The sequence below is a fragment of the Cyprinodon variegatus genome, unplaced genomic scaffold (genome assembly GCF_000732505.1).
Source record: "Cyprinodon variegatus isolate N-32 unplaced genomic scaffold, C_variegatus-1.0 Scaffold231, whole genome shotgun sequence".
NCBI lineage: Eukaryota > Metazoa > Chordata > Actinopteri > Cyprinodontiformes > Cyprinodontidae > Cyprinodon > Cyprinodon variegatus.
This window is the reverse complement of record NW_015150684.1, coordinates 964857-983142: the sequence shown is the minus strand read 5'-3', so window position 1 is coordinate 983142 and position 18286 is coordinate 964857. Positions and strand designations below refer to the sequence as shown.

The 18286-nt window shown below is 36.0% G+C and overlaps 1 protein-coding gene across 4 annotated transcripts in view; it reads right to left on the bottom strand.

Moving 5' to 3' along the window:
* The window catches only part of LOC107088875 (kazrin-like), a 229573-nt gene that overhangs the window by 20201 nt on the left and 191086 nt on the right, over positions 1-18286 (bottom strand). For all 4 annotated transcript variants that reach the window (XR_001481401.1, XM_015381328.1, XM_015381327.1 and 1 more), the window contains exon 5: positions 10218-10409. Coding sequence is in view for 3 of the 4 variants with exons in the window: in XM_015381328.1 (XP_015236814.1) it covers positions 10218-10409 (192 nt within the window). In the remaining variant the exon portion in view is untranslated. The remainder of the gene's footprint in view (positions 1-10217; positions 10410-18286) is intronic.

Here is an 18286-nt window from a genome sequence, read left to right as displayed (position 1 = left end):
CTGACCAGTTTCAGAAACATCTTTTCTACAGTTTTTGAGAAATGTATGCAAATTTGTGTTTTTAGAAAATAATGCACTCCACATAAAACATCCAGTTTTACAGCAAAGGATAAGGCTTTCACTGATTTCTGGACATATTTTGTTTTTTTGTGAGAACAAAGAGAAGCTAGCTTATTGTGGGTAGCCCTTAATTTGCGTGTTGTTGTTTTGTTTTTGTTTTTTATCTACCCACTGCATATTGAAGTAGGAGCTTTCCAGCAGCACCCCACGTGTGCCTCTTTCTTCCTCAGCAAACCTACACGAATAAACTACTTGAGGTTAAATTCTGCATTTGTACTAACAGACTGTGAGTATTCTGTGTAATGTTATATTTACTTTTGAAAATGAATTATTGAACAACATCTTGTGTTTGTGAAAACAATTGATCTGGCCTTTACAGAGCCACCTTTACAGAATTACGTTTTATGCAAAAGGGAGGAATCAAGTGTGTCTTATAAACCAGCAACATCAAGCTAATTTTAAAAAGAGAGATTCCACCAAAAAGTTTAAAGTATATGAAGATATAAATTAGAACAATCTGAACCCAGAAATAATAATTTCCTTCTTGTATACAGTTTTTTTAACCCCATATCTAATCCATTATAATTGTCAGAATCCTTGCTTTTTCCGTTATGAAATTTTGAAATTGCATGGCACAAAATATTTTTAAGTAAAGAAACCATGTTTGAACTAGTAACAGCACCCTTTTGCTTTCATACATTCCAAAATGTCTGGAATTGACAGTGGATTTTTAATCTACACCATCCCCACCCCTAAATACAAACACAAATTTGGTTTAAATATCTGTAAGTGATCCACAATGTATCTACATCTCAGAAATAATTGCGACGGCTAACCATCACCTAATTGAGTGACAACAGCTACTTATTAAATCCAAATCCGGCTTATCTAAAAATGCATGTTATAAAACAACAGATTGGTGACAAGGGTGTAAATAAAATAGATGTAAGGAAAACATCACATTTTGTAATAATAAAGTTTATCAAAATAGAGAAAAAAAAAACTGTCTAACACAGAAAAGGATCAATAATGGCGGCGCCTATAGGCAGCGGTCTGGTACAGCTCTCGACAATTCCACAAAATATGCCGCTTAGAACTCTACAAACCAAGCATCTACGACTGCCAGCGCCTGCTGGAGCTACGGTCAAAAAATGTTTTTTCTGGACTCTTAAATACAGCAAGTCTTGACCATTTAAAAAGCTGCGGAGTGCTTGAGGTTGATAAAAACAGAACAGCGGGCACATTAGCCAAGCCGAAGGAGGCGGTGTGCTAGGTGACAAAAGAGGGGCTGCAGAGGTGGGCTAACAGTGAAGCTAAGAGAGAATTCCCAGAAAACACAGATCCCATCAATCCTGCTATCCTACGTCCACCCACTGGATAACAAAATGGATAATCACCGACTCAAACTCTCTTCAAGAAAGGAGATTAGTATCTGCTGCGCCATCATCCTAACTGAGTTTTGGCTTAATTCATTGATTCCGAACAATGCTGTTAGCCTGGAGGGGAGAACATTATACAGCACCGATGGAAACAGCGAACTCAGCGGTAAGAGGGGTGCTGTTTGTATACATAAACAACAACTGGTGTAAAAAAAATGCTAGATCGCTCACCAGCTTCTGCTCTCTAGACATCGAGATTCTGACTGTTAAGGAGAGCCCTCACGACTCTTTACAGAAGCACCATAGAGAGCGTTCTGACCAGCTGTCTCACTGTATGGTGTGGAGGCTGCAGTGCCTCAGACTGGAAGAAAGTGAGAAGACCGATGAGAACAGCAGAGAGGATCATCTGGGCTCCTTTTCCCTCCATTAAAGACATTTCATCCCGTAACATCCTCGGTGACCCCTCTCACCCCCCCACCATTGACTGTTTTCCCTGCTGCCCTCGGGGAGGAGGCTTTGCAGCATTTGATGCAGGTTCAGCAGATTCAGCAGCAGTATCTTCCCCACTGCCATCAGACAGCTGAACAGTTGAGAAAACTCCAAGTCATGTCAAAGACAGCATCACACTGATAACACCAAACCAAAATACTGCATATTTGCACCATATTTTAATACTTTAAACTTTCATATCAATGTGTTTGCATTTGATCATTGCTGCACTTTATAGAATGGAAATGTTCTAAAAGCTTTCGTTTTGTATACATCTGTGTATACGAAATGCCAATAAAAGTTATCACAGTCTAAGCCTTTTGTGGTTTACATCGAAATGTTCCTGTCTATGGGCTGCATTGAACTCAATTACTGTAATGTATACAGGGACATTAAAATTCATGCAAATATGTAAAGTATAATTAGTTTAAAAAGATTTAGCAGATCACAAAAAACTAAATAAAAAAAACGAACAGAAGCCAGGCTTCACATGTGGAGCCCACTTAAAGTCTGCTCTGTGATGTGTTTCTGCAAAAAACAGGTTCACACCTACTGAATATCCTTAGATAGAAAACTTTGAATCAATTTGACTGTATGATCTGGTTGAATTGTCTCTGTAAAGTGCCTTGAGATGACGGCGTGGTGATTTGGTGCTATATAAGTAAACTGAATTGAATAAAATGTATTGTATTCATAAAAGGAAATTTATTCACAGATGGTGTGACTGAAGATGCAGCTGTTGGTGTACAGGGAGAGGGGAAAGAACTCAGCCTTGGGCAAACTGGTGCTAATGGTCCTGGACTCAGAGACATGTTTTCCTAGCTTCTTGTGCTCCTTCTGTCTGTCAGGATGTCTGTGATTCACCTCCAAGTGGAGTCAGGCACACTCGGCTTTAAGAGGTTGTTTAAAGCAAGGCAGGGAGGATGGTAATTGGTCCATGAACCAGATCCTGTCATAGGTTCATGGGGAGTTTCAATGCTGCAGGATGTATTGTAGAAGAGTCATTTTTATTGAATCATCCACTGACCTGTTTGCTCTTTTGGAAAACTGCAGCTAATCCAAAAATGGGTGTCTTATGGATTTAAGTGGGGTCAGCAAAGGGTGCTGAAAGGACTGAATTACCTTAGGGGTCAGGGAAACGGATCTGTAGTCATTTAGCCCTTTTGTTTTTTCGGAGCAATGATTACGGTGGAGGTTTGAGGCAGGCTGGTGGTTTCGTAAACTGGTATTTAGTATTGGTATTTGCAAATCCAAGAGTTACAACAAGTAGGGTTTATAATTGTCCATAATTTTTTATTCTCTTATCCTATAGGCTTCCCATAGGGTTAAGAACAGCAACCATGAATCAAATTGGCACAAAGACTGGCAAATGACTACAAATAATTGACTCTGATAATCACAAGCATGGGGTGTATTCTGATCCAATAGTGATTTTTTTTTTTTAACTAATTGAAATTAAAAGATGAAAGTACTTTGAAGCACAAGCACATGCAGTCACTAAATGTTTTTGGCTTATGTAGACAGATGAAGAAGACATAACCATATGCAAACATTCTCACTGTTTCTGTCTATTAGTGAGGGACACATTGTAAAGCGGCACTAAATACAGCAATAAGTCAATACTTTGATGATGCTGTTATACAAGCTCAAAGGACTGGGGATGGGGGAGGGGGGACTCTCCTGGGTGTACAGCAATTAAATGAAGAGAAATAGATAATGAAGAGCAGTAGAATGGAACAACTACACTTAGAAATTTAATTAAAGGAATTTTTAATAAGGATATCTAAATTAGTTCCGAATTTTTTTCAGTGTCCAAAGGTTGTCAGTCATGCTTTATTATTTCAATGTCATGTAGCTTTTAAAGAAAACATAACAAAAACTTCAGCTACATACAAGATGAACAAATCTTGTGAATGTTGGTAATCAAGTTTACAGGACAACCTGCTTTACAAGTGCAGTAAAATATACGTTAGCACATCAAACTACAGAGGCTTTGGCAGAAAATAACAGTAAAAAATAGGAAAAAAGGAAAGAAAAAAAGGTGGAAGAACTGTTCATCTCTTTGTTCTCAGTTTTGTTTTCAACTAGGGCAGAAAATCTGCATGTAATTTAGCCACAAACTATCACAGCCGAGGTAAAGGCAAAATTGCTGTGAACCTTTTCCAAAGTAAACAGGTATTAAACCGAGAGGCAGGGATCATAGCAAACTTACTGAACTAAAGCAAAACAACAGCAAGATTAAAAACAAATTACGTTAAAGCTTCACAGTTATTGCTGCTGGAACTTAAAGTCTAAGGCTGCTTAAGTTCTCCAAACAGTGGTTGGATGGTTGGCAGTAACTCATGAAGAAGGAGCAATACACTGTTTATGCAAACTAAATATTGCATGTGTAGTGTATGTGATCTAATAATATTTCAAGATTTGAAGTGAAACTGATAACAGATGCAGAATTGGTGCATATTGCCATAATCAAGGATTACATTTGCTTCTGTCTCTCAGCAGAGCTTGGGAGTGCAGAATCAATTTCCCTTTGCATGTAAAGGCAGCATAGAATTGCAACAGCACAAAACACAAATGGCAGGTAGGATTTCTATTCAGAAAGGGTGCAGGAAAGGAACAAGAGAGGGGCTGTTCACTGTTTGTTTGAAATAAAAGAAATGATGAGGACATTTGGACTAACCTATAAAATAAGTTTGAGGTACAAACAAGGCAGGGTTGCTTCTTAGGATCTTGACCATTCATACTGCCGTAACAGATCATGGTCATTGTTTTAATACTGAAAGCAATATCACTTAAAAATGTACAAACACCCTGGACAAACAAAACTTTTTTGTAATAATTGGAGATTGTTTTTTTTCTTTACCATCATTGAAAACAATATCAAAGTGTTTGGCTTGTTAAGATATTGTCATATAGATGTGTTAACAGAACAGAAAAACAACATAGGTGTTGTGGACAAAGGGCCACAGGCACACCATGAAAAAAACAACAAAAAAACATAAATGTCTTTCAACTGTAGGAGAGTGCTGAAGAACCCAAGGACAACACTCATGAAGGAAAAATACAGAGAACTCAATACAGAGGGATCCTGATCTAAATATACTAGAGCCATGCTACTGTAGAACCCCTCCACTGTGCAACCTATAATCCTATTTAATGTGGAATTCAACATCAAATTATAAAGAAGCTTCAGTTAAAAAAAACAGTCCTAACATCTATTAGTCTGATTTCAAATCCACCTCAGTTGTTACATTCCAAGGCTTTCTCGATAGAAAAGCAGTGCAACAAAGTAAATATAATACACTTAAGGCTCAAAGACGCTTCAAAACTGGGATTCAGATCAGAGTGGATTGTTTCTTTTGACAGTAAGAAAGAAGCATATTTACAAACTGTGGAACTGAATCCAGCAATTTGACACATAACTTCAATGAAACCAGGTAGGAGTTGAAGTCTGTTCTGTGACATGCTTGCAGATGTTGTTTCGTCATCTCTGCAACTTGCATTTTATTTAACACAACTCTGGGGGAATTTAAGAGTCAATATTTTTATTTGCCTTAGCAGCTCACTTCCATGCTTATTCACTATTGTTTCTATGCTTCATTTGCATGTTTTCATAACTATGACAACAGAGGTGGTGGTAAAGACTGGAGAAAAAGAGCATCTAATCTCCTTCACAGCCTGCTTCCAGCATAAAATACAGTTAATTAAGGCTGTTGCTGCCTTTAAAAAAAAACAAAAAAACATCTAGCACTCAATGGCGCTAGAGTATTACTGGAACCTGAAAAACTTAACAAGTTAAATGGTTCACCGTATTCCAGAAAAGCTAAAAATGACTATGACCTGGATGACTGAGATGTACCAGTACTAAGTAATACAGCTTTATGAAATGGAAGGAACATGAGACATAGAAAAAAAAGTCTGGTGCGGATGTGTATTTAATCCCTTTTAATGGTTAGTAGAATCAAAAATGACAACAGCTCTAAGTATTTTGATGCTTTTGTTTACCTGATTTGCAAATGTAGTCACATGAAATGCAGTTTTGCATTGAAGCCAAGAAGTTTAATTATAATGTAACTTCTACTTCATGTTTGCTTTGTTCTTTACAAGGCTTCTGACAAAGAGTGCAAAGGTTGCATCTAGGCAAACATCAAAAATATTTCCCTATTCCGTTCTGTCAAACAACTAACATATTGTAGTGTGGGTTTAACAAGGTGTTTTAAATGAGCAGCGCCCATGTTTAACCTATTCTGTTCAGAAGCTTCTAATGCACCTTTCAGAGGCTGAAGTCCAGTAATCTCTCCAGCACCTCAGCATGCTACAATGTCTAATATGCATTGAAGGCAGCAAATAGGGTTGCCTTGGAAAAAGATACTGTCCCTTATTTAGATCAAAATATCATCTAATTAAATTCAGGTTCCAGTCAAATGTTTATAGAATTAGTTTACTTACAGAAAAAAAAGATTCATTATGTACTTTGAGTGAAAGAAAATGCCTCTTCCAGAAGTGGCAATTTTAGGAGATGCACAATGATTGATGAGATGCACTGCATGATTGCCCATGTATCCTCTCTTAATACTTCAACATTTCACTGAACAAATTAAACAACATTGCCATCATCTTGTAATACAGAAGTTTTTTTTCACAGATGTGTCCACCTGCCTGATTTACCTGGCATGGGCCATAAACTGGCATGGGCATAGCTTATTTTAATGATGACGTTTACCAGATTTAGTACGCAGCTATGTAGGCAACCATTTATGCCATCTTCTTTTTATATTTGGATGAAGGACTGAACAAAGTTCTGAGAAATCTTCACAGGATGCCAGTTATTGTTTTGTAAACTTTACTAGGGGTCATGATCCTGTTTCTTGACTAATGTTCTCCAAGGCCTTCACAAAAAAAAAAATATACATATATTTTCTGACATTAAATAAAAAAAAGTTATGACCATTTACTGATTGGACAGTCCAGAAATTACAATAATTTTCAAATGTATTTAATTGAATGGAAAAACAGTTGAAAAGACAACTTTATTCCAATTTAAATGTATCAATTATTTTATAAACATTGATAATTGGTGCAGTGGGTAGCACTGCTGCCTTGCAGCAAGAAGGTTTTGGGTTTGATTCCTGGCCTGGGGCCTATCTGCATGGAGTTTGCATGTTCTCCTTGTGCATGTATTCTCTCCAGGTACTCTGGCTTCCTCCCATAGTCCAAAAACATGACTGTTAGGTTAATTGGCTTCTCTAAATGTTCCTTAGGTGTGAGTGTGAGTCTGAATGGCTGTTTGTCTCTGTGTTGCCCTGTGATGGACTGGTGACCTGTCCAGGGTGTACCCCGCCTCTCGCCCGTTGACAGCTGGAGATAGACACCAGCACCCCTTGCGACCCCACTTGGAATAAAGGGTGTCAGATACTGGATGGATGGATGGTAATCAATAGCCTCAGTTTACAAACATTTGATAGACCAGTGAAACATTAGCTGAGATACAGCTCCACCTGTTCAGGCTGGTTCACGAGGAAAACTGTTATCTCCCTGTTGTGACCTTAATGCAAATTAAATGCATATTTCTCTATGAGTCATGCTCTGGTCAAGGTTCAGCTTATACACTGGCCTGTTTTCTAACTAAATAAATCTTGCAAAACATGTTCACAAAAAAAAATAACAGCAACAAGAAGATATTCTTTTATGAGATCATACCCTTTCAATTGACCCCAAGACAAAAAAACTTAAACATCCCAACATCCAATTTCCTCTAGTTCTCCTGTTACCCCCATTTTAACTGATCTACTATGCTTAACATTTCTTGACCCTTAGTTAGTCCCATTTTATCAAGCTTTTATTAGCGGTTGGTTACTGCCTCAGCCTAAAGGGGCTGGTAGGCTTTAACTTTTATTAAAAAGCTTGCATCGTTCAAATGATGGTATGAGGGCTGTCAGGAGCCGTTTAAGTATTTTAACAAGGAAATGAGAGAGAGAGAAGTATTTATAAGCATTTGTTTATAGTTCAAATTTCCCAGGGAGTGCAATCTTGCAGGTGTCAAGTGAAAAATGTTGCCGGAACAAAATCTCCTGACAGCATGTAGAGCTTTTGTGAGATTCCAAGTGATAGTTTTGCTCTGTGCCTCATTTCATGGGTGATATTTTCTTTGAAAAGAATGAATCATTGCTTTTCTGATGACATCTCAGCTTGAAGCCCTGCAATCCACCGAACAGTGCCTGGCAGAAACTCATTCCCTGTCATTTTCCCTACTTTTCTGAGCCATATTCCCATTTGCAAAAAAATCCTTTAAACTGTGACAGAACTAGATTGTCAACAGAGACACATCACTTAACACAAAAACAGAAAAACATGAAGCATAGAGAAGTTTCTGATTTGCTTCAAACAAAATTATGATGGCTATGATTATTCAATTGTTGTGGCAATGTGTTGCCTGCCATCCACACTTGATCATTTGGCTTCTAGATATTTTGTCCTAAAATTTGATAATGGATCTTGTTAAAGTTAAACCCAGAATTGACTTATGTGTTTGTTGTGCCGTTCTATTTACACAGACTCGCACATGAGTGTAAGCATTAGGTCTGGCAGCATAATGATAAGGACCTTTTCTACCGGTGGTGCTGACCCACGGCACCAAAGTGGGTGTGATAATAAGAAATTATTACTTCCAGATTTTCCAGCTTCACCTTCAACAATAAGATGGCTTTTTAAAAATGGAAGCACTTGTTTTATATATATATATATATATATATATATATATATATATATATATATATATATATATATATATATATATATATAAAAGAGCAGTCATGGTGGAGATGATAAATATGATATTATTAAGCTTTTACAACTTACTTCCTATAGAACTAACCTCAACAAATGAAAAAGATAGAAACTCAAAAAGTTTGATCTGTTCCAGTTAAAATATTAATTCAAAGAGAGAACTTTTTTGCTTTTGATAAGAAACAAAACTGTCTGTATATGGATGGAGCCAGGGGGTAAGAGAAAAAGAACATCAAAAAGAAGGAGTCAAGGTACTGGTATGCTCTCTCACTCACATGCCACAGATTCACCTTTGAAACATAACAAATGCTAATTTCCAAATTCTGCTAATGTAATGCATAAGCCATGTTGATTATGGACACTGTGGTCACAAACATTGTGCTAGTTTGTTTTTAAATTGTGTTTGCTGTATTTTCCTTTGAAAATTTTAATTATTATCATCATCACAAATTTTCTACTAACTGTTATTATCATTACCTCCAACAGCTCTTTATTATGACCACAAACTGCCAGTGGCATACAAAATCAACAACTTTTGTGTGTGGGTCTATTTTGGTTGAAGTTTTGGTGAAAGGCAAGGGACATTTTACTTTCAGAAGCAAAGTGCTGTACAGTGCATAAAAAACAATAGGAAAAGAGAGAGAAATATAATTTGCATTTGCATAGTAGATACAGTAAAAAATAAGGTGATAAAATGATTATAAAAAAATAGATTAAAAAAAATGAATCAACAATACACTGTTCATGCTGGTAAGGCAAGTTTATTTTGTTATCATTTAATTGTTGACGTAAACTATAAATGCTACTTTTAAGCCTAGGCAATTTCAAATTTTTTTTTTCAGTGGGGAGTAGAGAACTTCCTAGAACACAGCTTCAGATGCCTTATCCACAACTTATTATCCTGTATTCAATATGCACACACAATTAAACACTTATGTCTTCACTGTTATCAACTTTAGATAACTGAAGTATATCTCACTTTTAACTGTTCCACTTCTGAACAAAGAGTCCAATGCTTTTCTGGCAGACCTGTAAACTTCTCCCTAAATTCATCATAGGGGAGCCCCTTACCACATTTCTCATGGGATGTCTTTTGTTCCCCTTGTTGGGTGTCTATAACAGGTTTTTCAAGTGATTTTCCTTGTTTATAGTTCCATCGATCTTCTCATCAGCTCTACTCAGCCTCCATCTACCCTACCCCACTGAAGACAAGCATACCCACATCATGAAGGTGCTAACATTACATTTAATGGCTTATTTGCCAAAAACCATTGAAAACTATGTTCTCACTTTCCTTCCACTTACCTATTGCTTACTACTCTGAGACAATTAAATACATAAAATACCAAGAAAACACATTGAAGTTTGTGACATCAGCATGGAAAAGTGTAAATTGTTTAAACCATTTTACAGGAAACTACCATAAAAAAACTTTCATACTATTTGTTACAGTATTTTTCTGTTTCAACACACAGCTTAATGTCTCCTAGTTTCACATCTTACCTTGTAAAGCCTCCTTGGCTCGATTAAGTTCCTCCTCTTTCTGGGCCAGTTGCACTCGGAGCTCCGTGGCAGAGAGGACATCAGCCGAGCAGCCTCCTTGGGTTTCCTCCAGGTCCTTGCTCAACATGTCCTTCATCTGCCGAAGCAGGTGCACCTCCTCCTGGAGTTGGGCCACCTCTTCACGCAGCAGAACTAGAATATAAGGAAAAGGGAGGAAAGCTTTCACAAGGCTGAACAACAAACCCATAAAACCCTGTTTGAAAAGCCAAAAGGAAAATCTAACACACAAAGAAGGGTTTTCTATAATCCTGCCTTATTCTGGTCCAGCATGAGCTTCAAAGCTCTTATCTCTAACAGACAATAAGACCTTAGGAAAACCATAGTGGTACCCAAGCTTTATTTTGATTGATATAAGTGCGGTAATAAATTCCTTAATATTGATAATAATAAACATTTAATACCTGACCTGATCAGATGAACAGAAGTGGTTTGCTGCAGGTGTAATACACACAGTGTATATATACATATATATATATATATAGTTTTTTTTTGTTTTTTTTTAGCTGTCTGGTAAAACAACTCTTTGAAAAGAATTGCGAGTAACCACGTCTACCTATTATTTCCTGAAGTACCTCTCATTGCCTTCACAAGAAAGCAAACACTGAAATAAAAAAAGGTGTAAATAGCTTATCAGGGCTGCATGGTAGAGCAGTGGGTAGTGCTGCTGCCTTGCAGCAAGAAGGATCTAAGTTCTGCCTGAGGTTTGCATGTTCTCCCTGTGCATGTGTGGGTTCTCTCCAGGTACTCCGGCTTCCTCCTACAGTCCAAAAACATGACTGTTAGGTTAACCGGCTTCTCTAAATTCTCCTTGGGTGAGAGTGTGTGCCTGAATGGTTGTTTGTCCTGTTTGTCTCTGTGTTACCCTGCAATAGACTGGTGACCTGTTCAGGGTGTACCCCGCCTCTCGCCCATTGACAGCTGGAGATAGCCACCAGCAACCCTTGTGACCCTAGCAGGCATAATAAGCGTGACAGAAAATGGATGGATGTAAATAGCTTGTTTCCTCTATTAATTATGAGTCATTTAAAACATAAAGTCCACTTTACTTTAATTTCCTGTATCCTGGCTCTAGTATTGCAATTTAAATACATTGTACATATAAGAGAGAAAAATAGGTTAATTTAAGACAAGATATAAACAATACTATTGATTTTTTAGGTAAAAGTGAAGAATTTAGATTAGTTTAAACATACAGGCAAGATTCTTATCTGCAGCAATGTTTACCAATATTGCAACTAATATTTAAAATTTTTGAGGATCATCGCTTAAGTCATGTAACTGCGACTGTAAAACATTATTGATGATGCATTATTTGAATTCCAAACCCAAATTTTGGTTTTCTTCATTTAATCAAAATGCATTTTCTCTATATTGCACTAGAGCTGGATGATAAGAAAATGAATGTCATCAGATTACCTATAGATAATATAATCTGTAATAAATCAAAATCTCCCTGATTCCTATTGTTCTTGTGTTTGCTTCAAGGACATTTTATGACCTTTACTTTCTTGAGAACTTTTATCAGTATCTCTACAAATAGAACGTTGTTATTTTTTTGGAAATACATGACTTAATTCTGTAAAATAGGAGAGGTGAAACACAGAAGCACATAACTGTGACACAAGGACAACTTATGGGGGACACATAGCAAAGTTGCAAGAAATCAGCTGAGCAAGAAATGCAACAAACATCCTTTGCATTAAAGGTAAACATGTTTAAGATAAAACCTAAACCATTAAAAATCTGAATAAACTAAGCTGAAATGTTTTGAAACATGAAAATACGAAAACCCTAATACAGCCGACTTAAAGATGCAATTGCCAGAGATATAACAAGCAAGCAATATTAAAGCACTCACCAAACTCACAAAAGGCAAAGTGATTGCGAAATAAATTGCAGCTTGCATGGAGAAATGAACCATTGTCCAGAACCAGTTTCATCCTGTGGAGTGTTTTGTGGATATAACATCCCACTTTTAAGGCATTTCACTGACACAAAAGCCCCAACACTCTACATGCAAGATAGCTCTAAAATATGATGTATGGACTGCCATGGCAACACCATTTTATAGCAACTCCACATTCTCTGATGCACGACAGCTTGTGTGTTGTGTGCTCCATACGAGATCAGTACCGGTAAGCTAGTGTTCCAACAGTGCTTGTGGATAAAAGGTAAAGAATGTTCCCCATATAGCACAAATTCACAAAAAAGAATATATGTATATAGTCTTAAGGCTTCTTACAATATGAACACTTCTAAAATCTCATTTACTATTCTTTTTTTCCCCCCCAAAAATCAAACATATTCGTTTAAAATAAATTATCTGGTCAGATCCTGATATAATTACTCAAAATACAATTAAGTCCACGTTGTGGAACAATGCTTTAAATCAGCAGCATTTTATTAAAAGTTGTCTATCTACAGTAAGCCCAGCAGTAGTGCAAGTGACCTATAGCTATTTTATTTTTTCAGAAACCTCATTGGTTTGCCATATCTTGTAAATATCTATTTTCTTATACCATTATCCATTATAACATCTGCAGTCTTTCTCAGTGTATATCCAATTCTGATTCAAAAATATTTGCTGATGTTTTTTTTTTTTGCAGTTTTTACTTCCTATATATTAGTGCTGCTTATCAATTTTCTGCTCAGAGCAAAGATTGACATCTCAAGTCAAGACAGACTTTAAAATACACACTGTAGCAGAAGATATACAGTACAGCAACCTGCGAAGACAATCAGGCAGTTTTTAAAGCACTATATCTTGTTTTGACTATCCTGAAGAAAAAAAAGTAGATCTATGTGATTAACTGTTTGAAGAATAAGAGCATGGTTCTCTGTGCTTCCGGGGGTGTTAATTTGACTAAATTCATCTGATTGAGAAAAAAAGGCTGCCTTTTGAATAATGAAAACTTAACAAAAAGCTGTAATTAGAAGAGTTGAAGAGCAAACACTAGTTAGTGAAGTGTCTTTAGAAAGAGGTATAATTAATGAACATGAAAAGCAAACCTATTAGCGTAACGCTTATTGGACACCCGAGGACCTGTCCTTTTCTAAAACAACTGGGTAAGGTTCATTCACTTTTAAAATCTAACTATGGTCACAGGCCCAATCTACTTATGTATTAGGTTTGCTACATTCAAATGCACAAACGCACCAAACAAGATAAATAGAATAAAAGGAACTTTATGTCATAAAAAGAAACAGCTAAATAAATATTCACCTTACAAACATGAAACTGATAATCTTATCCACTTAAAAAAAAAAAACAAACAAAAAAAACCAAAACATTTAAAGTAAGAAATATAAAAACACTAAAGTGTATCTTCCATTTGGGTTTAACTATATACATTTCTTTCTAGTTTACACACACCATATAATTGCTTTTTTTCGCTGATTATTCTTTTAAATTAAAATCAGACACACTATTTTGCATTTATGTGTTTTTATAAGCCAGTCCTAATCCAAAGACCTGTAATGATTGCATGATTTTTAATAACCTGAAATCACCTAACACCTGCAAATCATGATGGGCTCTAAAACTCTAATAGATGGAAATAAATAAACTCCAACAAATTGAACCATTATGGAGGAAGTATCAAAAGAGATTCCTTCAATAAGGCCAGTGTAGTCAGACATTTTGGTTCATCACTTAGTTGAATTTTAACAAATTCACTTGGCCTAAGGCTATGTCAAAGCCACAGAAATTGGAGGAGGCTTCAAAAAGAAGAGACAGTTTTATGCAGAACAGCCTTAAGGGGAATGCATGCATAAAATAAGATTTAACATCTTAATTTGAGTGCATTGACTGATTTTTCAATTTAGTTTTTTTTTACCAAAGCTCCGAATGAGGGTTCTTTATTAGAATATTGAGGAGAAATATTAAGAAAAATTTAAAATACAACAAATTAAAGATCCAACAAGGACAATAATTATTATGCAATATTTCAAAGCAGCTGGATTTAAAACCATCTGCTGGGGATATGTATGGAAAATAGACTAAATTCGTATAGAACTTTTCTGGTCATAGCAATTTAAAGAGCTTTATAATTTAGGCAGGTTGACCTTAAAATGTTCACAAATTTGGATACTAGGGGCACAAACAGAAAAATTAGCTCAGAATTACAGTATCATTAGATAGATATTTTCCCATCATTTGAGGGTGCAGCTGTTTAGTCTGCAGGAGAGCAGAGGCATGCTAAAACAGAAGCATGAACTGATTGACAGTCTTGTCCAAAATATGCAAGATTTCAGACGATAAGGATGCAGAATATACTCTATGTGGTTCTGCTTGTAAATATAAACACTCAGTGAACTCCTTAGGTTATGGCCTACCTAGGTGCCATTTTTGCTGCATGGCAAAGCAGCATCAACTTGTCAAGGAGGGCCAGAATGTATTGATAGAAAAGTGAAGGGTATAAAGAAAAACATTTGTAACTTCATAGAAAATGACCTGCTAGCAATTAGCATGGTAGAAGAAGGCTTTTCTCGGTTAGTTTACTTCAGACACCCACGTTTTAACATTCCTCTTGAGAGCAACCAGAACCACCTGTTTAAAAGCACTGCTAACAGCATCTCTCCCAGTAATGATTATTGGATTGCACTGAAAAGGGAGAGCTACAGTATATCACAGTTAGTGTCCATTTTAATTAATCAATAAGTGGCATCCTTAGTGGATGCACATCGGTGCACAGATTGTTGGCCAACTTAAAGCTAAGGCCATGTCCAGGGACACATTTGAAAAGGGGGAAACTCAACCACAACTTTTGGATTGAAGGTGACTCCCCATCCCATATAGCAACAGTTGTTCATTTGTTAGAAACATGCAAGTTTAAAATATATTTTCATATGTTGGGATCTATTTTCCTGTTTTAAAAATGTATTTATTATAATATTTTTGACTTTGATTAACATATTTGGTATTTTCCTTGCAGTTGCTATTTCAAGCAATCTTGAATATTTGAAACAAACTTTTAATGCTATGTTCAAAAACTCATATGATTTGACTTTAATCAGATATCACTCAAATGAAGTGAATCTCCATTGTTGAGGTCTCTCCATTATCATTCAGTACCTTTCATGATAATAACTATGACTAATAGCTGTTCCAATTCCAACTAACACAAGTATTCAATCCTCAGCTGCAGCAAACGCTTTTCAAATTCATGAATAGTTTTACAGACGAAATAGTCTATATCTTTCCCCCAGTATCACATACTTTCTCTAGATCTTTATCGACAAAGACAGACTAACATGACTTCAAACTAATTTTGGAAAAGGAGAAGGGGCATGGAGTGTAGAGTGAAAGCTCTCATTGATTTTTGTTGTCTGCATAGACTGGTTGGAGAGAGGCCTGTCCTGTAACTACAAATTAAAGTAACAACCACAGTGGGAACCTCCTGATGATTACTGTCGCTCTAGAAATCCATAGTGCTCATTTTCAAAACACCCAGCAGGGCCAGAGACGTTGTCAGGAATTTTGATGATCAGGATTTGAAACAATTCTATTTAGTTTACATTTCAATTAAACATTAAATGTTATGTTAATAATATTTCTCTCCCTAGGGTTGGGCATAGAATCTCTGTTGTTCTCCAAAAAGAACTATCTAAGTTTTTGTGCCTGTTTTGCTTTTTTTAACCTACCGTAGTTGTTCTTTGAAAAGCTAAATGGTGTGAACGAAAAATATCTTAATGAGATGTAAAAGTATTATACACAACTATTAGTTTTAGATAGATACACCATCCAGCAGTGTATCTTTATCAGTAATATACACTTGACAACAAAAACATAGCAGGCTAAAGAGCTATGAATTTCTACAGTAGAGCTTTAGAAGAGAATAAACAATATTAATCTTGCTTTATGAGTATCCAAGTGATCTAAGTGTCACAGATTAACACTAGTTTGCAAGTTGTTTTTCTAAAGACTTTGATGAAGACTAAAAAGGCTAAAGCTATGAGTTGCAGTGTTAAACCACACATTTGAGCCATAGCTTGACTTAGATGACCCCATACTACAAAATAAAGGACAAGTGATGGCATTAATCCTTGTTTGAATTTTAACTGGTTCAGTTCTTCTAGTAATCTTTAGTGTTGTTGTTTTGTTTTTACCCGATAAGTGTCTTTCAATGTCCCCTTAGATAGGAGCAACTACTGTACTCCGCTTGTAACATCTTCATTACTTGACTTATAATACAGTGGTAGTAAATGCTATTTGAAGTCTGGTATAATTCAATAATAGTGCTAATGTGCCACCAGGATCATTGAATGGATGAGAAGCAAAAAACATGGATGTACATTACATTTTTTTTTTTTTATAAAGTCAACAGAAGTTTATTTGTAGATGCGTTGTGACAGGGATTTAATTCCTGAAAAATAGGGATTTTAAGTTAAATTGATCATGGTTTGTTCTATAAGTGACAAACTTCATTTAAGGGAGTTTTATTGATTCTCACAGAAAGGTCTCTGCAGCTTCTTTTAAAAAATACCACACAACTGTGTGAGTTAAATTTTGCTGTGGCTGTTTTATAGATACATAATGATGTGGGCAATAATCTATAGACTGACCCCACATGAAGATGTCTTACTGGGCAAAAGGACTGGAGAATTATGTTAAAAAGATTCAGTATTCTATTTAATTGGCTACTGGGTTGTTTGACCGAACATTACTGCTAAGAAATCATGTTGGAATAGATGCCACAAGTTCACCCCATGTTTTCATGAAATACAAAATAGTACTATATTTTAAAATCAAACGCTTAAATGTATCAATCTTTCTGTGTGGAGTCTTAACATTTCTTATGATGAAGGATTAGACTGAAGCTAATGAGGAACATCTTTAAAATGAGACATGAATTATGTATCTCATTCAGTGCTTCCTTTTTATGTCTGCTACCATCCTTTTCAACCCCAGAAACCGATTCCAGTTAATAAGATTCACTAAAACAGTAAATAAAACATACTTCCTCGGCCACAGATCTAAACAGCTCAAGATTTTGCATTTGCATAATAGCAGCCATAAATCAGCTGCCAAGCATTTGGAAACAGTGAATTATGAATCTGATCAGTGTCGTTTCTTGTTTGTATGATTTAGGCCAAATGGCTAAAATTGTCCTGAATAATCCTGCAGCTGTGGTGACAGTTTTGTATTGGTGGGGGATTTCTAGAAAATTACTCAAGAAATATATCAGCACTTATTTAAAACTCTGTTGATGAAGTGAAATAAAGAATCCCATACAAAAGTAGAAAAACAGCATCTCCTTTTGCTCTAACCACTTTTAATTACAATGCATTTTTTCGTGCACATTATTTATCTACGTTGTTGTTTTTTTTTGTTTGTTTTTTAAATACCAACCTTCCTTTGAGTGTCTATATTTTAGGGTTGCTACTCTGTCAATATTAGGTCCTTTCTCTGTCTGTCTGTATTTTGTCACCCGGTTTCCCACAAACTCATCTCTTACACTGTTCTTCGATCCTCAGGTTTCATATCTCCCACACGTAAGACTCGGAAGCAAAAGTTGCAGAAAGGTCCGGCAATTTGTCAGAGATTTCATTGGCCATAAGGCAGCTGAAATTGGACTTGGCTGCAATAGCAGTGGTTATAGAAAATTGATGAAGAACGACATTAAATGTCTAGAGGGGGGTCATTTTTAGATTGCTTTCCCATCTTTTGAGAGAATGGGAGTAAAAGACAGGATGGAGTTAATTTATTTATTTATTTTTTTTTTGCCTGCAATGGGTGACAAAATCAATTAATGGCCTTATTCTTTTCATAGAATGCTTATGCAGCCAGCTTGTAGGTGTAGGACACACATGCCCCAAGATCTATTCAAAGGAATGTCAATATCTATGCTGGAACAACAATTAGTCCAGCCTGGCTGGAAACACTGTCAGCACACAACCTAACAATAAATGAACATTAGAACAGGCAAGGTTTCTAAATGAAATATTTTTCCCAATATTATAATATATATTAATATATATATATATATGTATATATATATATATATATA